Raw genomic sequence first — 24774 nt, 5'->3', positions numbered from 1 at the left:
TTGCACAGTATGACCTTGTTTTTAAAATGTGGCTAGACAACTTTATGGATTGATCTTGCTTTTTGTTTTGCTTCATCAGTCACAGGGAGTAGCCTTGTCTGATGTTGATGTTCTGTGAAATTATGTTCAGAAGGAGAACATAAATGGCTAGCTATAAATGCCAAGCCAGTTTCCAGATACAGGGACTGCTATTCTCTCTCAAGTTCCTATGGTATATTTCAATTTAAGGCTTTAAATTTTCTCCTAATGTATTCCATTATGTCTTACAAAAATACTTGAATCTGGTATTTTCATGGCTGTTCAGAAACAGATACAAACCAATCTACAAACTTACTACAAAAAAAGAATAGGCCAAATGCATGCATTGTACATGAATATAATACAGGATGATGTACAGAATAGTCACATAAACTAATCATAAAAGTAACAAGGCAGTCATCCAAGTTTGGAGACAAGAAAAACAGAAGTGATATAATCCAAAAGGATTTATTGCTCACTTAGATAAAAATAGGTGTACTATTTTTTCAAATAAAGTGCATATACAAATAAACGTTCATTAAAAACACCTCATTGTTTTTTGTTTTACTATAAAGGATATTACGGTAATTCTTTTTTTGGGGGGGGGGAGTGGGGGGAAAGGGTCTCACTCTGTCACCTAGGCTGGAGTACACTGGCATGATCTCAGCTCATTATAACCATGGCCTCCTGGGTTGAAGGTATCTTCCCACCTTAGCCTTCCAAGTAGCTGAAACCACAAGCACATGCCACCATGCCCAACTAATTTTTTTATTTTTTGTAGAGGCGGAGTCTCACCATGTTGCCCAGGCTATATTAGGGTAATTCTTAAAATCTGAAAATCTAGAATTTAGAAATAATATTGTATCAATATTAACTGCTTGAATTTTAAAGTTATATTGTGACTACATAAGACAATATCCTTGTTGCTAAGGAAATACATGCTGAAGTATTTAAGGGTAAAGAAACATACTCAAACAATCCAGAAAAGAAATTATATGCATATATATGTAAAAGAAAGGCTGAATGAGAATGATAAAACAAATGTGATAAAATGTTAAGTGCTTAGACAATCTGGATGTAAACTATAAAGGAATTCTTTTTAGTATTTTTGTAATTTTTCTCTAAGTCAAAACTTATTTCAATATAAAGAATTAAAAAACGTGGCCAGGAGTGGTGGCTCACGCCTGTAATCCCAGCACTCTGGGAGGCCAACGTGGGCAGATCACCTGAGATCAGGAGTTTGAGACCAGCCTGGCCAACATGGTGAAACCCCCGTCTCTACTAAAAATACAAAAATTACCCAGACACGGTGGCGCACGCCTGTAGTCCCAGCCACTCGGGAGGCTGAGGCTGGAGAATTGCTTGAACCCAGAAGGCAGAGATTGCAGTGAGCCAAGATCATACCACTGCACTCCAGCCTGGGCGAGGGCGGGACTCCGTCTCAAAAATAAAAATAAAAAATGGCTGGGAACGCTGGCTCACGCCTGTAATCCCAGCACTTGGAGAGGCCAAGGAGGGAGGATCACGAGGTCAAGAGATGGAGACCTTCCTGGCTAACACGGTGAAACCCCGTCTCTACTAAAACTACAAAAAAATTAGCTGGGCGTGGTGGCGTGTGCCTGTAGTCCCGGCTACTTGGGAGGCTGAGGCAGGAGAATTGCTTGAACCTGGGAGGAGGTTGCAGTGAGCCGAGATGGTACCACTGCACTCCAGCCTGGAGACAGCAAGACTCTGTCTCAAAAAAATAAAATAAAATAAAATATAAAAATAAAAAGTTTAAAAAAGCATATCAGGCCTCAAAAATAAGCTTGACAGATACCAGTATCTCCAAGCCAAAGATGAAGAGAGTAAAGGTTAAAATACTCATACAACTAATTCAAAGAAGTCAAGCTGATTATCTATTTTACTCAAGACTGTGGTCTTTATTCCATGGAAAAGCTGTAAGTTTCAACGTAATGAAGTGTAATTCAATGACAGATTTATAATTTCCATTATCTCTAAGATAAACTATGTCTTGATTATTCATAATTTTTTTCCTAAAGTATTTCCTTCCTCTCAGGTTCTGAAATTAACAGTTAAGTTTTTAAAAACTGCCAGAGATAGTGGCTTACACCTGTAATCCTACCACTCTGGGAGGGTCAGACAGACAGATCGCTTGAGTCCAGGAGTTTGAGACCAGCCTGGACAACATGGTGAAATCCCATCTAGATCTACAGTAAGTACAAAAATTAGCTGGGCATGGTGGTGTACTTCCATAGGGCCAGCTACTCGAGAGGCTGAGGTAGGAGAATTGCTTGAGCCTAGGAGGTCAAGGCGACAGCATTCCAGCCTGCGTGACACAGTGTCTCAAAAAAACAAAAACAAAAAGAAAGCAAAACACTTGAGATTTGTTCCATCACAACTCGGTGAGGAAAATAAATTTAGGTTCTTATAACTGAAAAAGCAAATATTAATATTTGATTCTACCATTATGCATAAGAGCTATTCAAGTGCTAATCAACACCACTGCATTCAAAATGGTGTGTCTTTGTGACAGGACATTTTAGTAAACTAATCTATGATTTTATAACTCAGATAATTATACTCATGGTATCATTAAAGCAAACAAAGATATCGTTTACCTGAGAACTGCCACTGAAACCTGGAGGTTGGCTGTATTCTGTGGAATCAATAATACTACTGCAAAATGAAGAGAGAAAAATGTGATTTCAGTATTTACATTATTTTAACAGAAAAAGTAAATCTAAAGTATATCATATATAAGCCCAGTATTTCTAATTTCTAAGCAAAGAAAATATTTATTGCCAATCATTAGACATCAAATAGACAACCCATAAAATATCAGCAAATATTTAAGCAACTTACCACTTCAACCCACCACCTCAAACATATAAACCAAGAAATAATGTCAATAGGGGATAATCACAAGGCAGGTGTCTATATAGATTTACTTGTTTATATTTCATTTTCAGACAGGTTAAGGTTTGGAGAACTTTAAGGAAAAGAAAATTTACACTATTGGGAAAAGAGCACAAGCATGCAATCAAAATCTATGGTTAACAGACCCTGCTATGCCATTAAAAAGCTATGTGTTCTTGGACAATTAACTTATAATCAATTACTCAAGTTTCTTCATCTGTAAAAATGAGGTGATGAAGGCTAGCTATTTATATATTATCTACAGTCCCTCCCAGCTTCAAAATATTATAATCAAACCTCATGTGAAAAACAGAACTATCAAAAGAATAAAATAAATGGTAAAATAACAATAATCCTGTCTTTGTAACCCAAAACCAATATACTAGTTTCCTCTGCTCTGGTCAAACATAATCTGCTTTCTCCATTGGTTCTTTTTATTTGGTTATATCCTCTATACATTCTATCTAACCCTAAAAAAACCTCCAGAAGTGTAGACTATCTTTTACTTCCTCTATCTCAGCATTTCTATCTTACCATTTCATCATTCCTATCTCCCTCTCATCTTTAAATAAGCCTTACATAAAAAACTATCAACAACTGAAAATCACATGACATATACACCAACCGTATAAACTATTATTTACTTTTTGTAAGTTCTTCTTCTCTATTTCTACTATAAACATGTTGAGGCCGGGCACGGTCGCTCACGCCTGTAATCCCAGCACTTTGGGAGGCCAAGGCGGGCGGATCGCCTGAAGTCAGGTGTTCGAGACCAGCCTGACCAACATGGTGAAACCCTTTCTCTACTAAAAGTAAAAAAATTAGCTGGGTGTGATGGCACACTCCTGTAATCCCAGCTACCTGGGAGGCTGAGGCAGGAGAATCACTTGAACTTGTGAGACGGAGGTTGCAGTGAGCCGAGATCACACCATTGCACTCCAGCTTGGGCGACAGAGTGAGACTCTGTCTCGAAAAACAAACAAAAAACCCAACAAAAAAAGTTTATATTCTTTCTACCCTATAAAATTTAAGCAATTGAGATTACTAATTAGAATGGTTCTATACGCAAACATACAAAATGATTAATTACTTAGTACTGAAAGAACCTCAAAGGTTAAAGCATGGGAGGTACTCTAAGAGGTACACAGTTTGAATTTTACCCATAGAAGTGAATAATCTGACTCTGGGCAAGTGATTAATCTTATTTGAGCTCTAGCTTCTCCATCTATTAAATGATGAAGACATATCAGAGAAGTATGAGATTTAAATAAGATAATGCATGTAAAGTTCACAGTATGATGCCAAAATATGGTAAACATTCAATAAATTTTAGTTTCTTTTATTAACAAAATTAGTAACATAAAACTTCCCATTTTCAAAAATAAATCATATGAATCTGTCTACACAGCAGTCTTTTTTTTTAAGGCATAGTTAATGGGTACAAACATACAATTACATGAAAGAAGTTCTAAGGTTTGACAGAAGATTAAGGTGACTAAAGTTAACAACAATGTATTTATATTTCAAAATAGCTAGAAGAGGCAAGGCATGGTGGCTCATGCTTATAATCCTAGCACTTTGGGAGGCCAAGGTGGGAGGGTCACTGGAGCCTAGGAGTTCAAGACCAGCCCGGACAAAATAGTAAGACCCCGTTTTCTACATATAATTAGTTGTATGTGGTGGTGCATGCCTGGGGTTCCAGCTACTCAGGAGGGTGAGGTAGGAAGATCACTTAATCTCAAATGGTCAAGGCTGCAATGAGCTATGATCGCATCGCTGCATTCCAGCCTGGGCAAGAGAGAGGCCCTGTCTCAAACAAACAAACAAAAAAACCAAAAACAAAAACAAAATAGCCAGAAGAAATGATAAACGCTCAAGGTGATGGGATAACCCCCCAAATACTCTGACTTGATCATTACACATTCTATGCATGTAAAAAACATCACAAGTACCCCCATAAACATGTACAAGATATTATGTATCAATGAAAAAATAAAGTTAGATGAGTGCCAAAAAATGCAGCACATAAGAAACAAAAACCTTAATTGCGTTCTTAACAATTCCTATAGCAAAACTCAATTATAAAAGAGCCTTTGAAGAACTTAACCATATAAAGAATTCAAATGTTCTTGTCATGAGTTTATTTTGATAAAATGCAACCATTACTTGCCTTTCCTACAGAGTCACACACTGGTATGAAAAGATGGCATGCTATTTTCAGTTTACTCCATCCAGAGACTAAGAGGACTGAAAGTGAGGTAATGCAATGCATTAAAAATCTCTGTTCTTCCTACTAATGAAACTCAATCCCTTAGCGTTTGTATAATACTAATAAAATTGTGTAGTTGCATATTTAGAGGCCTATAGAACAGAACATTTCCAGCTATGCATTTTTTATGGATTTATGATTCAGAATTCTGTGACTGTAAGCCTAAAAAATAAATGATATTGATATCTCAGTGTATACAGTGATATAATTCTACATTTCAAATATGTTAAAAATACTCATCAGTTTGTTGAAGATAAAACTAAGAATTAAAAATAGTATCTTATTAATGATTACACAATATGAAACTTATTTTCTACCAGGTCTTAATTTTATTCACTAAGAAAAAGGTATAATGCAGACTACAACAGAAAAACTTGAATAATAAAACTCATTAATTCTGCTTAATATATATATTATACATTCATACACACACACACACACACACACACACACAAAGAATATTAGAAAGCACTGACAGGGCTGGGTCCCACTTGACTCTGGTGTTATAGTACTACTTAACTCCTGATTCATCCACAGTCACTAGATGGCAATAACAATATCAATAGTACCATTTACTGAGGGTTTACTATGCACTAACCTAAATAATTTAAACTTCACAGCTCTAATGTAGATAATACTATTATCATTCTCATTTCTCAAGTGAGAAAACTCAGGCACTGAGAGATTATATATGTGGACCAAGATAACAACACTGGGAAATAGCAGAGTTATTATTCAAACGCAAGCAGTCAAGTTCCAGAGTCCACAAGAACCACCATGCTATATAAACTACCCAGGCACCTTATGTTCTCTAACTTAAGAACTGGAAAATCCTGGATTAGCCTCCACTTCGTAGACATATTTTAAAGAGACAAATGAAAAACACTAACCTATAAATATAAGATAGAATCATATATTTTTCAAATAAATGTCAATAAAATTATAAAAGTTATACTAGCTTAAGAAATCGTGGCAGGAGGATCACCTGAGGTCAGGAGTTCAAGACCAGCCTGGCCAACATGGTGAAACCCCAACTCTACAAAAATACAAAAATGAGCTGGGCATGATGGCAAATGCGTGTAATCCCAGCTACTGGGGAGGCTGAGGCAGGAGAATCTCTTGAACCCAGGAGGCAGAGGTTGCAGTGAGCCAAGATCATACCACTGCACTCCAGCCTGGGTGCTGGGTGACACAGCAAGACTCCATCTCCAAAAAAAAAAAAGCTTAATAAAGACATCAAAAGATGTCAAGGGAAAAAAATTTCAGGGTAGTAACTAAAACTGACATAGGAGTAACATACTTTAATCAAAAGACAATGAAAGAGTTCGTAATGTTCTTGCTGGTTAACAATGAGAAGCTTGCTAAAAAAAAGTAAAAACAATGCAGCTGTTAATTTGAGGGATCAAAGAAATTCTGCTATGCAAGTAGATGTCCATATAACTATTTTCACCTAGATTATTTTCCTTCAAAAGCAAAGACATATTTCCTAACTAGAAAGTAGATTATTAAGTCAATTTCACATATGAGGTATACTATAATGAAGAGGTAGCCAAGAGAAAACAATGGTTCACTCTTGGAAAGATAATAGGCATATTGATTTTAGACTAGCCTTTTATATTGAAAAAGAAGGGCTTAAATTTAAATTATTAGTGGACACATTAGCTAAATTATACAGAGAAATTTTAAATCAATGAGCAAAAATAAAGCACACTGAGATCATTTTAGGCTAAACATAGATGATAAATATGGAATTATGAATAAGGGAATCGAAGAGAGTCCAAAATGCCACATACTCACATAAAATTAGACTATTATCATTGATTTTTTTTTGCTATAAACTTTAAAGAGAGAAAAATAAACTTCTACATTTAATAAATAAACCAAATGGGGCTACAAATAAAACTTGTTCCTTTTCAGTACTCTACATACAGTTACTGAACCAGTTTCTCCAAAAGAAAACACACTAAGCAAGAAGTAACCTGAAAATACTACATTTTTAATAATTTAATATTTTTAGTATTTAATTTTAAATAGTAAATCCCATTTATTGAGCAACCAAAATTGTTGTGGCCCCAATTTTGCAGACACCTCCAAAGATACTAGAAATCATTCTTCACGTTTTTTCTTGTTTTATTCCACATACCCTTTAACATTCGACACAAGTAGTCAAATATATCACCCAAAATCTATGTGACTAATCTGTCGACAACAATAACAGCAGCAGCTAACATTTACTGAGTTCTTACTATTTGCCAGACATTATTTTCATTTCTTTAAATGTCGTTTGTTTTTTTTATTTTTATGTTTTTAGAGGTACGATCTCACTCTGTCACCCAGGCTGGAGTGCAGTGACACAATTCCACAGCTGGAATACCACTTTGACAGTTGCAACTTGTACATATAAATGCAGTTCTCCTCAAGGACAGTATTTCTAAAATAGATTTCCTGATTTTGATGCAAAATCCAACTGAAAATTAAAATGAAATCTTCTCTCATTGCCTGTTTAGAAACAGACAATACTAAACTCTTCTCATGGTATCTGAATTTCAAGGACACAAATTTTGTATAAATAAATGTCAGTGATGACAATGGCTTTTTAGCAATATGTAGATTTTTGGCAATATAGTTTGGCCTTAAAAAAAAAAACTTTGGTCACGCCTGTAATTCCAGCACTTTGGGAGGCCAAGGCAGGCAGATCACGATGTCAGGAGATGGAGACCATCCTGGCTAACATGGTGAAACCCCGTCTCTACCAAAAATACAAAAATTTAGCTGGGCATGGTGGCGGGCACCTGTAGTCCCAGCTACTCAGGAGGCTGAGGCAGGAGAATGGCATGAACCTGGGAGATGGAGCTTGAAATGAGCCGAGATTGCACCACTGCACTCCAGCCTGGGCGACAGAGCAAGACTCCGTCTCAAAAAAAAAAAAAGTTTGGGCTCAAAAATATAAAAGACCTAAAATTCAAAACTCTGAAAATCAAATGCTTTTTTGCAACCTATTTAAAGGTAAAAATAAAAAACCTGGTCTGAACACATCTGACATCATGTTTTAATGCTAAAATATTAATGTGTTTGATTATGGGAAAGTCCCTCTTATTCTTCCATCAGTATTATACGATACATGGCATATGTACGCTGTTACCTTTCCAAAATCGGTGAAGGCAGGAAAGGAATATGACTATACTCTGACCCAAAAGATTTCCAAAAACATTTTGGAAACTTATATATCATATAAATTAAGGTTTACTTAAGGAATGCAAGGTTAGTTCAACAACAAAAGTACTAGGCCACAGAGTACTTATCTATGATTTCTACAGAAAAGACATGGGGCAATTTATTCTTCAAACAACAGACGCTATCACAGTGTTTCAGAACTCCAGAAAAAAATTTCCCCAGCACCTCTTGTCTTCTTTTAATTAGTACATGGTTACAAAGAGTAATAGTTACATAATGCATACGGGGACTATGGAACCTAATACTTATACTGCCTTTTAAAATGTTTATTACATAATAATTCTGAAACTGAAAAATAAAAGCAAAAGAGCAGCTCATTTAAAAGTTTTCTTTGGCCGGGTGCGGTGGCTCAAGCCTGTAATCCCAGCACTTTGGGAGGCCGAGGCGGGCGGATCACGAGGTCAGGAGATCGAGAGCATCCTGGCTAACACGGTGAAACCCCGTCTCTACTAAAAATACAAAAAATTAGCTGGGCGTGTTGGTGGGTGCCTGTAGTCCCAGCTACTTGGGAGGCTGAGGCAGGAGAATGGCGTGAACCCGGGAGGCGGAGCTTGGAGTGAGCCGAGATCGTGCCACTGCACTCCAGCCTGGGGGACAGAGCAAGACTCCGTCTCAAAAAAAAAATAATAAAATAAAAGTTTTCTTTGTAAGAGGAGTTTCTTTAGAAACTTACTGCCAGAAGATATAAAAAGCAAGCATGAGGGAAAATTTCTAAAAGATGGAACAGGTCTGAGTCTATTGCTTTATCACTTTCGGAAGTAACTACTTCAGTTGGTAGAATGTCAAAAATAGACAAAAATAAGCTCAAAGGAATAAGACCAAAAAGACTGATTTGCCTCCAACAAAATAAGTGAAAGTTTCAGTTCATTACACAAAGTGGTGTATTTGACTAGTTTGTATTCTATTACTACTTTCCAACAAGTTGGAGTAGATTACAATTTATTTGTAATTCACACAGAAATTTCAAATTATCAGATGATATAGTTGATACAATCCATCAGGGTTTAAAAAAACAATTATCTGAAATAACCTCAGAAGTATTCCAGAAACAATTAGAAGAAGCATTCCAAAAACATAAGGATGTGGTGAATGGGAAAAATATGATGGGACTTCGGTAGGAGAGAGAGAGCATGAACAGCAGAAATGGTAAATGATAACAGCACATGAAATTTTACATTTGTATACAGTTGTCCTTATACCTAAGCAAGTTTTACCATGTGCAGCTTTGGTTTCCCTAGGTACCCCAATTTCTGACCTCCTAGAATCAAAGTATATCTATAATAATTAAAGGGGTAAAGAGTTTCCTATGTGACTTTAAATGACTCTAACCTGAAAGGACAAAAAGCCATAAACATGAGGCTCTAATCACAGCATATAAATGGAATTAACAGGGAATGGTTGGTATATACCAATAATTTGTTTCCTTTACAGAGACTTCATTTTTAACTTTTCTGGCCCTCTCAAGCCCAGAAACTTTATCTGAGGTATTTCAAAGACATTAGAGAATAATGTGTAACTTTACAGAATAGAGTAAAAGAATTAAAAATCTTTACCCCCACATTGCACAAAACATGAAATATGCAGTTATAAAATGTTGGTGTTGAATATTTGAACTTTCTCTTATAAAAAGGAAAATAAGCATGTCAGATTTAAGAATTTATTTAAAAACATGTCAGTAACACAGACTTATCACCAAGTACTTAATCAATCTTCCTATATTTTCTAAAGTAGCATCTCTACCACTCCCAAATCCCAGGCCTGCATTTGAATCTCTAAGATCTACCTCAAACCTAATCAATCAGATTTTTAAAATCTGCATTTCAAATAGGAGTCTTGGTTGACACTCATGAACACTGCAGTTTGGCTTCTTCACACCTCAGATTTCAGAATTTAAATGAACTTTTAACATCGTCATCAAGCAGTGATTTTAGATCTTTTTAATTTTTTTTAATTTTTAATGTTTCTGGGTACACAGCAGGTGTATATACTTATGAGGTACATGAAATATTTTGGTATGGGCATGCAACATGTAATATCACAACGTGGAGAATGGGGGTATTCACCCCCTCAAGCATTTATCCTTTGTGTTACGAACAACCCGATTATACTTTTTAAGTTATTTTTAAATGTACAATTAAAATATTATTGTCTATAGTCACCCTGTTATGCTATCAAATACTAGATCTTATTCAATTAATTTTTTTTTATCCATTAAACGCTCCCACCTCCCCTGCCCCCCAGCCCCGTACTACCCTTTCCCAGCTTCAGGTAACCAGCTTTCTATTCTCTATCTTCACGAGTTCAATTGATTTTTAGATCCCACAAATAATGAAAACATGTGTTGTTTATCTTTCTGTTCCTAGCTTATTTCACTTAATAACTTCCAGTTCTATCTATGTTGTTGCAAATAACAGAATCTCATTCATTTTTATGGCTGAATAGTACTCCACTGAGTATGTGTACCACATTTTCTCAATTCATTCATCTGTTGATGGACACACAGGTTACTTCCGAATCTTGGCTATTGTGAACAGTGCTGCAACAAACATGGGAATGCACATAACTCTTTCATATATGCATTTCCTTTCTTTTGGATATATACTCAACAGTGGGACTGCTGCGTAATAGGCTACTATTTTTAATTTCTTGAGGAACCTCCAAACCATTCTCCATAGTAGTTGTACTAATTTACATTCCCACCAGCACCGTACAACGGTTCCCTTTTCTCCACATCTTCACTAGCATTTGTTACTGCCTAACTTTTGGATACAAGCCATTTTAACTGAGGAGAGATGATATTTCATTGTAGTTGTGATTTGCATTTCTGATGACCAATGATGTTGAACACTTCTATATACACTGGTTTGCCATGTTTGTCTTCTTTTGAGAAATGTCTATTCAAATCTTTTACCCATTTTTAAATGATTATTAGATTTTTTTCCTATAGAATATTCTAAGCTCCTTGTATATTCTGGTTATTAATCCCTTGTCAGATGAGTAGTTTGCAAATATTTTCTCCAATTCTGTGGGTTGCCTCTTCACTTTGCTGATTGTTTCCTTTGGTGTGCAGAAGCTTTTTAACTTGATATGGTACCTTTTGTTCATTTTTGCTTTGGTTGCCTGTGATTGTGGGTTATTACTCAAAAATTTTTTGCCCACAGTTTCCCCAATGTTTTCTTGTAGTAATTTCACTGTTTGAGGCCTTTAAGTCTTTAATCCACTTTGATTTGATCTTTGCAGTAGGAATCAAGTTTCATTTTTTTTTTTTTTTTTATACTTTAGGTTTTAGGGTACATGTGCACAATGTGCAGGTTTGTTACATATGTATCCATGTGCCACGTTGATTTCCTGCACCCATTAACTAGTCATTTAGCATTAGATATATCTCCTAATGCTGTCCCTCCCCCCTCCCCCAACCCCAAAACAGTCCCCGGAGTGTGATGTTCCCCTTCCTGTGTCCATGAGTTCTCATTGTTCAATTCCCACCTATGAGTGAGGACATGCGGTGTTTGGTTTTTTGTCCTTGCAATAGTTTACTGAGAATGATGTTTTCCAGTTTCATCCATGTCCCTACAAAGGATATGAACTCATCCTTTTTTATGGCTGCATAGTATTCCATGGTGTATATGTGCCACATTTTCTTAATCTAGTCTATCGTTGTTGAACATTTGGGTTGGTTCCAACTCTTTGCTATTGTGAATAGTGCCACAATAAACATACGTGTGCATGTGTCTTTATAGCAGCATGATTTATAGTCCTTTGGGTATATACCCAGTAATGGGATGGCTGGGTCAAATGGTATTTCTAGTTCTACATCCCTGAGGAATCGCCACACTGACTTCCACAATGGTTGAACTAGTTTACAGTCCCACCAACAGTGTAAAAGTGTTCCTATTTCTCCACATCCTCTCCAGCACCTGTTGTTTCCTGATTTTTTAATGATGGCCATTCTAACTGGTGTGAGATGGCATCTCATTGTGGTTTTGATTTGCATTTCTCTGATGGCCAGTGATGATGAGCATTTCTTCATGTGTTTTTTGGCTGCATAAATGTCTTCTTTTGAGAAGTGTCTGTTCATGACCTTTGCCCACTTTTTGATGGGGTTGTTTTTTTCTTGTAAATATGTTTGAGTTCATTGTAGATTCTGGATATTAGCCCTTTGTCAGATGAGTAGGTTGCAAAAATTTTCTCCCATTCTGTAGGTTGCCTGTTCACTCTGATGGTAGTTTCTTTTGCTGTGCGGGAGCTCTTTAGTTTAATTAGATCCCATTTGTCAATTTTGGCTTTTGTTGCCATTGCTTTTGGTGTTTTAGACATGAAGTCCTTGCCCATGCCTATGTCCTGAATGGTATTGCCTAGGTTTTCTTGTAGGATTTTAATGGTTTTAGGTCTAACATTTAAGTCTTTAATCCATCTTGAATTAATTTTTGTATAAGGTGTAAGGAAGGGATCCAGTTTCAGCTTTCTACATATGGCTAGCCAGTTTTCCAAGCACCATTTATTAAATAGGGAATCCTTCCCCCATTTCTTGTTTTTGTCAGGTCTGTCAAAGATCAGATAGTTGTAGATATGCGGCATCATTTCTGAGGGCTCTGTTCTGTTCCATTGATCTATGTCTCTGTTGTGGTACCAGTACCATGCTGTTTTGGTTACTGTAGCCTTGTAGTATAGTTTGAAGTCAGGTAGCCTCCAGCTTTGTTCTTTAGGCTTAGGATTGACTTGGCGATGCGGGCTCTTTTTTGGTTCCATATGAACTTTAAAGTAGTTTTTTCCAATTCTGTGAAGAAAGTCATTGGTAGCTTGATGGGGATGGCATTGAATCTATAAATTACCTTGGGCAGTATGGCCATTTTCACGATATTGATTCTTCCTACCCATGAGCATGGAATGTTCTTCCATTTGTTTGTATCCTCTTTTATTTCATTGAGCAGTGGTTTGTAGTTCTCCTTGAAGAGGTCCTTTACATCCCTTGTAAGTTGGATTCCTAGGTATTTTATTCTCTTTGAAGCGATTGTGAATGGGAGTTCACTCATGATTTGGCTCTCTGTTTGTCTGTTATTGGTGTACAGGAATGCTTGTGATTTTTGTACATTGATTTTGTATCCTGAGACTTTGCTGAAGTTGCTAATCAGCTTAAGGAGATTTTGGGCTGAGACGATGGGGCTTTCTAGATATGCAATCATGTCATCTGCAAACAGGGACAATTTGACTTCCTCTTTTCCTAATTGAATACCCTTTATTTCCTTCTCCTGCCTGATAGCTCTGGCCAGAACTTCCAGCACTATGTTGAATAGGAGTGGTGAGAGAGGGCATCCCTGTCTTGTGCCAGTTTTCAGAGGGAATGCTTCCAGTTTTTGCCCATTCAGTATGATATTGGCTGTGGGTTTGTCATAGATAGCTCTTATTATTTTGAGATACGTCCCATCAATACCTAATTTATTGAGAGTTTTTAGCATGAAGGGCTGTTGAATTTTGTCAAAGGCCTTTTCTGCATCTATTGAGATAATCATGTGGTTTTTGTCTTTGGTTCTGTTTATATGCTGGATTACATTTATTGATTTGCGTATGTTGAACCAGCCTTGCATCCCAGGGATGAAGCCCACTTGATCATGGTGTATAAGCTTTTTGACGTGCTGCTGGATTCGGTTTGCCAGTATTTTATTGAGGATTTTTGCACCAATGTTCATCAAGGATATTGGTCTGAAATTCTCTTTTTTGGTTATGTCTCTGCCAGGCTTTGGTATCAGGATGATGCTGGCTTCATAAAATGTGTTATGGAGGATTCCCTCTTTTTCTATCGATTGGAATAGTTTCAGAAGGAATGGTACCAGTTCCTCCTTGTACCTCTGGTAGAATTCGGCTGTGAATCCATCAGTTCCTGGACTCTTTTTGGTTGGTAAGCTATTGATTATTGACACAATTTCAGAATCTGTTATTGGTCTATTCAGAGATTCAACTTCTTCCTGATTTAGTCTTGGGAGGGTGTATTTGTCGAGAAATTTATCCATTTCTTCTAGATTTTCTAGTTTATTTGCATAGAGGTGTTTGTAGTATTCTCTGATGGTAGATTGTATTTCTGTGGGATTGGTGGTGATAACCCCTTTTTCATTTTTTATTGCATCTATTTGATTCTTCTCTCTTTTCTTATTAGTCTTGCTAGCGGTCTATCAATTTTGTTGATCTTTTCAAAAAACCAGCTCCTGGATTCATTAATTGTTTGAAGGGTTTTTTGTGTCTCTATTTCCTTCACTTCTGCTCTGATTTTAGTTATTTCTAGCCTTCTGCTAGCTTTTGAATGTGTTTGCTCTTGCTTTTCTAGTTCTTTTAATTGTGATGTTAGGGTGTCAATTTTGGATCTTTCCTGCTTTCTCTTGTGGGCATTTAGTGCTATAAATTTCCCTCTACACACTGCTTTGAACGTGTCCCAGAGATTCTGGTATGTTGTGTCTTTGTTCTCGTTGGTTTCAAAGAACATCTTTATTTCTGCCTTCATTTCATTATGTACCCAATAGTCATTCAGGAGCAGGTTGTTCAGTTTCCATGTAGTTGAGTGGTTTTGAGTGAGTTTCTTAATCCTGAGTTCTAATTTGATTGCACTGTGGTCTGAGAGACAGTTTGTTATAATTTCTGTTCTTTTACATTTGCTGAGGAGAGCTTTACTTCCAACTATGTGGTCAATTTTGGAATAGGTGTGGTGTGGTGCTGAAAAAAATGTATATTCTGTTGATTTGGGGTGGAGAGTTCTGTAGATGTCTATTAGGTCCACTTTGTGTAGAGCTGAGTTCAGTTCCTGGATATCCTTGTTAACTTTCTGTCTCGTTGATCTGTCTAGTGTTGACAGTGGGGTGTTAAAATCTCCCATTACTGTTGTATGGGAGTTTAAGTCCCTTTGTAGGTCACTCAGGATTTGCTTTATGAACCTGGGTGCTCCTGTGTTGGGTGCATATATATTTAGGATAGTTAGCTCTTCTTGTTGAATTGATCCCTTTACCATTATGTAATGGCCTTGTCTCTTTTGATCTTTGTTGGTTTAAAGTCTATTTTATCAGAGACTAGGATTGCAACCCCTGCCTTTTTTTGTTTTCCATTTGCTTGATAGATCTTCCTCCATCCCTTTATTTTGAGTCTATGTGTGTCTCTGCACGTGAGATGGGTTTCCTGAATACAGCACACTGATGGGTCTTGACTCCTTATCCAGTTTGCCAGTCTGTGTCTTTTAATTGGAGCATTTAGCCCATTTACATTTAACGTTAATATTGTTCTGTGTGAATCTGATCCTGTCATTATGATGTTAGTTGGTTATTTTGCTCATTAGTTGATGCAGTTTCTTCCTAGCCTCGATGGTCTTTACAGTTTGGCATGTTTTTGCAGTGGCTGGTACCGGTTGTTCGTTTCCATGTTTAGTGCTTCCTTCTGGAGCTCTTTTAGGGCAGGCCTGGTGGTGACAATATCACTCAGCGTTTGCTTGTCTGTAAAGTATTTTATTTCTCCTTCACTTATGAAGCTTAGTTTGGCTGGATATGAAATTCTGGGTTGAAAATTCTTTTCTTTAAGTATGTTGAATATCGGCCCCCACTCTCTTCTGGCTTGTAGAGCTTCTGCTGAGAGATCAGCTGTTAGTCTGATGGGCTTCCCTTTTTGGGTAACCCGACCTTTATCTCTGGCTGCCCTTAACATTTTTTCCTTTATTTCAACTTTGGTGAATCTGACAATTATGTGTCTTGGAGTTGCCCTTCTCGAGGTGTATCTTTGCGGCGTTCTCTGTATTCCCTGAATCTGAATGTTGGCCTGCCTTGCTAGATTGGGGAAGTTCTCCTGGATAATATCTTGCAGAGTGTTTTCCTACTTGGTTCCATTCTCCCCGTCATTTTCAGGTACACCAATCAGACGTAGGTTTTGTCTTTTCACATAGTCCCAAATTTCTTGGAGGCTTTGTTCATTTCTTTTTATTCTTTTTTCTCTAGACTTCCCTTCTCGCTTCATTTCATTCATTTCATCTTCCATCAGCGATACCCTTTCTTCCAGTTGATCGCATCTGGTACTGAGGCTTCTGCAATCTTCGCGTAGTTCTCGAAACTTGGCTTTCAGCTCCATCAGCTCCTTTAAGCCCTTCTCTCCATTGGTTATTCTAGTTATCCATTCTTCTAATTTTTTTTCAAAGTTTTTAACTTCTTTGTTATTGTTTTGAATTTCCTCCCGTAGCTCAGAGTAGTTTGATCGTCTGAAGCCTTCTTCTCTCAACTCGTCAAAGTCATCCTCCATCCAGCTTTGTTCCGTTGCTGGTGAGGAAGTGCGTTCCTTTGGAGGAGGAGAGGTGCTCTGCTTTTTGGAGTTTCCAGCTTTTCTGCTCTGTTTTTTCCCCATCTTTGTGGTTTTATCTACTTTTGGTCTTTGATGATGGTGATGCACAGATGGGTTTTTGGTGTGGATGTCCTTTCTGTTTGTTAGTTTTCCTTCTACCAGACAGGACCCTCAGCTGCAGGTCTGTTGGAGTTTACTAGAGGTCCACTCCAGACCCTGTTTGGCTGGGTGTCAGCATCGGTGGCTGCAGAACAGCGGATTTTCGTGAGACCACAAATTCAGCTGTCTGATAGTTCCTCTGGAAGTTCTGTCTCAGAGGAGTACCCGGCCGAGTGAGGTGTCAGTCTGTCCCCACTGGGGGGGTGCCTCCCAGTTAGGCTGCTCAGGGGTGAGGGACCCACTTTAGGAGGCAGTCTGTCCGTTCTCAGATCTCCAGCTGCGTGCTGGGAGAACCACTACTCTCTTCAAAGCTGTCAATCAGACAGGGACATTTAATTCTGAGGAGGTTCCTGCTTTTTGTTTGTCTGTGCCCTGCCCCCAGAGGTGGAGCCTACAGAGGCAGGTAGGCCTCCTCGAGCTGTGGAGGGCTCCACCCAGTTCGAGCTTCCTGGCTGCTTTGTTTACCTAAGCAAGCCTGGGCAATGGCAGGCACCCCTCCCCCAGCCTCACTGCCGCCTTGCAGCTTGATCTCAGACTGCTGTGCTAGCAATCAGCGAGACTCCATGGGCATAGGACCCTCCGAGCCAGGTGGGGGACACAGTCTCCTAGTGTGCCGTTTTCCAGGCCCGTTGGAAAAGCGCAGTATTGGGGTGGGACTGACCCGATATTCCAGGTGCCGTCTGTTACCCCTTTCTTTGACTAGGAAAGGGAACTCCTTGACCCCTTGCACTTCCCGAGTGAGGCAATGCCTCGCCCTGCTTCGGCTCGCGCACAGTGCGCTTCACCGGCTGTCCTGCACCCACTGTTTGGAACTCCCTAGTGAGATGAAACCGGTACCTCAAGCAGAAATGCAGAAATCACTGGTCTTCTCTGTGGCTCAGGCTGCGAGCCGGAGACCGGAGCTGTTCCTATTCGGCCATCTTGGCTCCACCCCCCAAGTTTCATTCTTCTGCACATAAATATCCAGTTTTCCGAGCACCATGTATTTAAGAGAGTATGTTTTCCCCAATGTATGTTCTTAGCACCTTTGTCAAAAACGAGTTCACTGTAGGTGTGTGGATTTGTTTCGGGGTCCTCTATTCTGTTCCATTGGCATGTGTCTGTTTTTATGCCGGTACCATGCTGTTTTGGTTACTATAGCCATATAGTATAATGTAAAATCAGGTAATACGATTCCTCTATTTTTGTTCTTTTTGCTCAGGACAGCTTTGGCTCCTCTGGGTCTTTTGTGATTCCATATAAATTTTAGGATATTTTTCTATTTCTGTGAAGAATGTCATTGGTGTTTTGATAGTGATTGCAATGTATCTGTAGATTGCTTGGGTCGTATGGACATTTTAACAATATTGATTCTTCCAATCCATTAACATGGCATATCTTTCCAGTTTTTTGTGTCTTCTTCAATTTCTTTCATCAGTGCTTTATAGTTTTCATTATAGCTATCTTTCACTTCTTTAGTTAATTCCTAAGTATTTAATTTTATTTGTGGCTTTATAAATAAGAATATCTTTTTATTCTTTTTCACAATGTTCACTGCTGGTATATAAACATGCTACTGATTTTTTGTATGTTGACTTTCTATCCTGCAACTTCGCTGAATCTGTATCATTTCGTTCTAATAGTTTTTTGGTGGAGTCTATAGGTTTTTCCAAATATAAGATCATATCATCTGTAAAGAGGGATAATTTGACTTCTTCCTTTCCAGTCTGGATGCTCTTTATTTCTTTCTTTTGTCTGACTGCTCTAGCTAGGATTTTTAGTACTATGTTGAGTAACAATGGTGAAAGTGGGCATCCTTGTTGAGTTCCAGATCTAAGAGGAAAGGTTTCACTTTTTCACCATTGAGTGTGACTACCTGTAGGTTTGTCATATATGGCTTTTATTATGTTGAAGTGTGTTCCTTCTATAACCAGTTTATTGAAGGTTTTTATCATGAAGGAACGTTGAACTTCATTAACCTCACTTCTTTTTTCTTTTCTTTTTTTTGAGATGGAGTCTCGCTCTGTCACCAGGCTGGAGTGCAGTGGCGCAATCTCAGCTCACTGCAACCTCTGCCTCCCAGGTTCAAGCGGTTCTCCTGCCTCAGCCTCCCGAGTAGCTGGGAATGCAGGTGTGCGCCACCACGCCCAGCTTTTTGTATGTTTAGTAGAGACGAGGTTTCATCATGTTGGCCAGGATGGTCTCAATCTCTTGACCTCGTGATCCACCAGCCTCGGCCTCTCAAAGTGCTGGGATTACAGGCATGAGCCACTGCACCTGGCTATCAACATCACTTTTTAAGTATCAACTGAAATGATCATATGATTTTTATCTTTCATTTTGTTGATGATTTTAGTTCTTAACAAGAACCCAAGGATATTTTATAGAAATCCTGAAATGCCTACTAATTAATCATAACTACTACAGTTTTTGGAACAGTTTGATAATTTTAAATTATTGGAATCAAAAAGTCTATTTACACCAAAATTTAAAGAGAATAATCAATTCACTCACGTATGTTATTTTTCCTCCTAAGAATATGTAACCATGAGAACAGGGTTCTAGGGTCTGTCATATTCACAAATAAATCCCAGTGTCTGACAGTGTTTTTTAAATTTTTATCTTTAATTGACATAATAATTGTGAATATTTATGAGGTATAAAATATTTTGATCCTTGCATACATAGTGAAATGATCAGAGTATAGCACATCCACCACCTCAAATATTTCTTGTGAGAACATTTAAAATCCTCTCTTTTGCTATTTTAAAATATACAATTCATTATTATTAATTATAACCACCTTGTTGCACAACAGAACACCAGAATTGATTCTTCCTGTCTAACTATAACTTTGTACTCACTGACCAACTTCTCCCCTCTCCCCATCCACCTCTAATCTCTGTTAACCACCATACTATGCTCTACTTGTATGAGTTCAACTTTTTTAGATTCCACATGTAAGCAAGATCATACAGTATCTGTCTTTCTGTGCCTGTCTTATTTCACTTAACATAATGTCATCTAGGTTCATCTGTGTTGGTGCAAATGACAACTTCCTGGGTATTTTTTAAGGTGGAATAGTATTCTAGTGTGTGTGTGTGTGTGTGTGTGTGTGTGTGTCTATATATGTGTATGTGTATATATATGTGTATATATGTGTGTGTGTGTGTGTGTGTGTGTGTGTGTATATATATATATATATATATATATACATACAATATATGTTTTAAATCCATTCATCCATTTAGATAAATACTTAGGTTGTGTGCATGGCTACTGTGAATAATGGGACAAAGATGGGACTTTTTTCATAGTGATTTTATTTCCTTTGAGAATATTCCCAGTCATGGGATTGCAGGATCGTACGGTAGTTCTATTTTTAGTTTTTTGAGGAACCTCCATAATGTCTTCCAATGTAGCTGTACTAATTACAATACCACCAACAGTTTATAAGAGCTCCCTTTTCTCCACATCCTCATCAACACTTGTTTCATCTTTCTGATAATGGCCAATCTAAGAAATGTGAGATGATGTGCATTAATTTGCATTTCTCTGATGATTAGAGATGTTGAGCCTGTTTTTCTATATCTGTTGGCCATTTCTATGTCTTCTTTTGAGAAATACCTGTTCAAGTCCTTTACTCATTTTAAAAATAGGGTTGTTTCATTGAGTATTTGCATATTTTTGTTCCTTGTATATTTTGCACATTAGCACCTAATCCAATATATGATTTACAAATATTTTCTCTCAATAATTGGGTTGTAATACAGTGTTTTATACATGCCTGGTCTACCTCAAATACCGGCTGAATGACTGAAAATAAATTCTTCAAATACTCTAAAGAAAATTATAGTTTCAAGAAAGGTTTTCAGAACTTACTGAATTTCTATTCCCTATCAATTTTAATGAGAAATTACAGGTGTACGAAGGGTATCCCCTATATTATTGCCATGGAAGTTTGTTTCCTGTGTTTTGTGTTTGTTTTTGTTTTAGTTCACAATCAAGATTCCTTAAGATTCTTCAATTATTTTACTGACTTTGGCATCAAGTTCAACTCCTTGGCATGGTTTAGGGTCAGAATTAAGGCAAGTAACCTTTAGTACTCACAAGAATAAAACAATCAAATGGTTTCACTACTCCCACATAAAGGTAAGCTTCATTAAAATACAGCAAAACACCATGTATGTTCAAAACTCTCCAATGTAAGTGTAGCTGAGATTTCTTAAAATCTGTCTGTAATCATCTAACCTTCAAGATTTGAGAAAAAGTATTAAATTGTGTACAGATAATTTCCTGTATTGTCATAATCTTCCCCTTAAATAAGGATTAGTTCAACTTGATCATAAAAACATTTCATTTCCTGCATTAAAAAAATATTTCCAAATAAAATAAAGTTGTTGAACCAATAATAATTGCCAAAAACTACTAAGAACTTAAGCATTAATATGTGAAGCTGCAGACATTGACAATGCATTGGTCATCGGTAATAATCCAGCCAAAGTCTCACTATGCAAAAATAGGCAAGACGGTTCACTTTTCATCTACTATACTATAGAGTCATCCCTGTCCTCCATATCCCTCCCAAGCATATATTCTTTCAATGACCAGAGATTAGTGTAATTGCATAGAATGACATGGGTAAACTAGAGGAATTTCTTAGTATAGTCCCGAAGCTATTATGCAGTATCGTTTCTTAAATATCATTAATTTATTCAAATTATAAAATATTCAAATTCACAAGGTATTAGAGCACTATCCTACAGATATATTTTTAATGTTAAATACTCCTAGCCTCCATAAAATGATTCCTTGTTTTTTCCTATTGTCCCTATACTTTGATTCACCTGGAACTTTGTCAAAATTATAGAAATACAAATAAAAGGTATGTCTCAAAAATGTCTGATAGCATAAATAAAATCAAGGGTCTTATATAAAAGTCTTACCTATATATTTTATTCATAAATCTCCTCCTTCCTCTAGCACAGAAAATAGGCAATTCAGAATTCAAACTAATGCATGTCTGCATGACAATTATTTTAAAAAATGGATTAAACTTTCAATCAACAGCAATCTCTTATCAGTAAAAGCATTTTAATGATGAGAGACTGTAGATCAAAAAATTTTATTTAGTACTTGTATTTTGTACTACATTTATTTACTATCTTAGAAAAACATGACTTATTAGGCAAATTTAACTCCAGCAACTATCTGGATCTTATAAAGCATACCCAGCTGAAGGAGATAGAGAAGCTTCAACTAATACATCATTTTTCAAACTAAGTTATCTGATGTTCTGAACACACAGAAGAGACTAATAACTCACCATTCCAAAATTCCTTAGTTTAAAGACAAAGAATAAAGCAATCATGAGATAACTATTTCTAAGACATAAATCACATCAATAAGATACACTTAGAAATTTAAAAGCAAAGTTACTGCAATGGCTTTGATGAGGATTTAAAATCTAACGAATAGTATGCCAATGTTCCTCATCACACTAGATTTACAGCTAACCACAAAAGGGTAAGACTAGGTTCATACTAAGTTAATGGCTTCATAGGCTTAATAATAAGTTATTTAGCTCTGCTTCTTATTCAATAACACATAACATTAAATTAAATAATATTTAAAGAGCCTAAAATCCACATTTGTTAATCCATATAGAGTCCACCCAGTTTACTGCTCTCAAAAATTCAGAGATAATCAAACCTGGTCTAAGTATGTTTTAATATAAAAAAATCAGCATTGTCCTATTTGCCAGGAAGAGAACCTAACAAAAATGTTTTGCTTTATTATTTAAATAAAGTCTGAGCTAAAAAGTTTAAAAATGTCTAAAATATTAATAATACTCTAGAAGGGCAGATAGGATATATATCCTCATAATCACCCTCCCATACAAAAGAACCAATTCCTCTTGACAATAAGTAAAAGAGACTATGCTTGCCTACCAATCTCTAATTTATTCATTATTTGACACACACAACTATGCAACAATAAAATGTAAACTATGGTTTATACTGAGAATTGTGAAGACTTTCTTCCTTAGAATTTAAAACAGATTAAAAAGGTTCTAAGTATAGCAGTCATTGGTTTGACTGATTCTACGGAAAGTTTGAAATGGATGAAAGCTTAAAAGGTTAAAAAATTCAACTGATTTAAAAAAAAAAAAAACCATACCTCACCTCAGCGAAGCATGGCTGATAGCTTTTATAGCAAGATTAAAATAATTAACTTATTAAGTATACTACATGTGATGCTTTAACAAATTCACAAACTGTGAAAATTAAATGACATTCTAGGTTAGGTATGTATTTACTCAAAACCTTGTATTTAAGTCTGTATTATATATAAATACATAAAAATGTGGAAGTATAAGAAAAAAACAATACTCACAGGATTACAGTACAGCATGGAAAACATGTATTTTTTCCAAAGTAATACATATTATGGAAACAGGATCAAAATAAGTAGAAATCTTTACAAAACAAAACAAGTGGTTAATTCTATCTCCTGCTTCCTTTTCCCTTCTCCTAATTTTTTAGGGAAAGGGCATCTGAAAAAATAATAGAAAGACCTCACCCTAGGTTTGGGGGTCTTTGGGGATAGTTACTTAACAGCTGAATCCAGGAGAAGTTTCTAGGCAAAAGGAACAGTGTAAGCAAAGATACCCTAACATTCTGCTTTGAGAGTTACATACAATTTTAAAGCATAAAAACAGTAGTCTGGGGCTAAATAATTACGGAAGGTTATGCAAAGAGATGGATCTAAACCAATGTACATGATAGGCAGCTACTGAAAAATTTTAAGCAGGAAAGAAACATCATATTTCTGGCAATAACACATAAGAGGATAGGTTAAAAGATTATTGCTAGATGAGGTGATGCTAAGGATCTAAACAAGGCAGAAGCAGTAAAATAGGATATGACAATTACAGCTAATCGAAGTAGGTAGAATATAAAGTTCTGTGGGGGGCTGGGAAAGGGAGAGAATACCATTATCTGGCTTCTGCTTTTCTTTTTCATTTAAATACATAATCTAAACATAAACCCAGAATCTATGTAAAGGATTCAGTGACCTGACATATAATAAAGATACTCACTATAGAAAACTAACAAATCTAGTAAAGAGCTTTTGTAAAGTAAGCCTGCTTAAAAGAGAGATCAAAACTTTTTAGTTAGGAATAAGAACAAAAACTGTCTGGCATTTAAATAATAAAGCTAATAATTCTGAAAGAAAAAAGATTATTAAAATTGCAACTACATGCTATTGCTTAAAGAAAAATCAAATATGAATAGTATTATAAAAGATAACATTTGTCTCAGCATGTCTGATTTTAAATCGTAATCTTAAGGATCATTTTCACTCAAGAGTATTTAAGGGCTACATCATTTTTCCCAAGTGCCTCTCTCAATCCTTGAGTGATATTCAAATCACTTGTTTACAGAAAATATCAAAACACTCTTGAAGAAAATACTGTTTGCCTATTTTCCCTTCTTGAACTGTTAACCCATATAACTCTGCTAGAATCTAATTTAATGACAGCTTTGCAAGCAATTTTAGCAATTCCCCAACAATATTTTCATAAACTTCATGAAATCTAGTATGTTTTACAAGATCTGCTGCTTTATTTTACAATACAACCACTCTTACCTCTTCCATCAATAAAATCCTAATGCAAACCAACATCTCCTTTCTTCTGGACTGCTACAATGCTTCCTAACTTTTATCCCCAGCTTCCAATGTCAGGTGGTTGAGAGGGGACACATCTTCTCTGTCCTCCACACAGGGATCCAAATAAACATTTTAAAATCTAAATCAGATCCTGCTCAACACTATCCCATAACTTACCATCATAATTAGTCTTTACTTGATTAATGTGTCAACTTAAATGT

General features: G+C 36.6%; 1 protein-coding gene across 3 annotated transcripts in view; it reads right to left on the bottom strand.

Moving 5' to 3' along the window:
• COP1 (COP1 E3 ubiquitin ligase) overlaps positions 1-24774 on the bottom strand; it is a 257866-nt gene that overhangs the window by 157804 nt on the left and 75288 nt on the right. For all 3 annotated transcript variants that reach the window (XM_003258927.4, XM_012511523.2, XM_030823941.1), the window contains one exon: positions 2640-2697. In XM_003258927.4, the coding sequence (XP_003258975.2) occupies positions 2640-2697 (58 nt within the window). The remainder of the gene's footprint in view (positions 1-2639; positions 2698-24774) is intronic.

This window comes from Nomascus leucogenys, chromosome 12 (assembly GCF_006542625.1).
Source record: "Nomascus leucogenys isolate Asia chromosome 12, Asia_NLE_v1, whole genome shotgun sequence".
In the NCBI taxonomy this organism is placed as follows: Eukaryota; Metazoa; Chordata; class Mammalia; order Primates; family Hylobatidae; genus Nomascus; species Nomascus leucogenys.
Note: the sequence above shows the minus strand (reverse complement) of the source record. Positions and strands in the feature narration are given on the sequence as shown.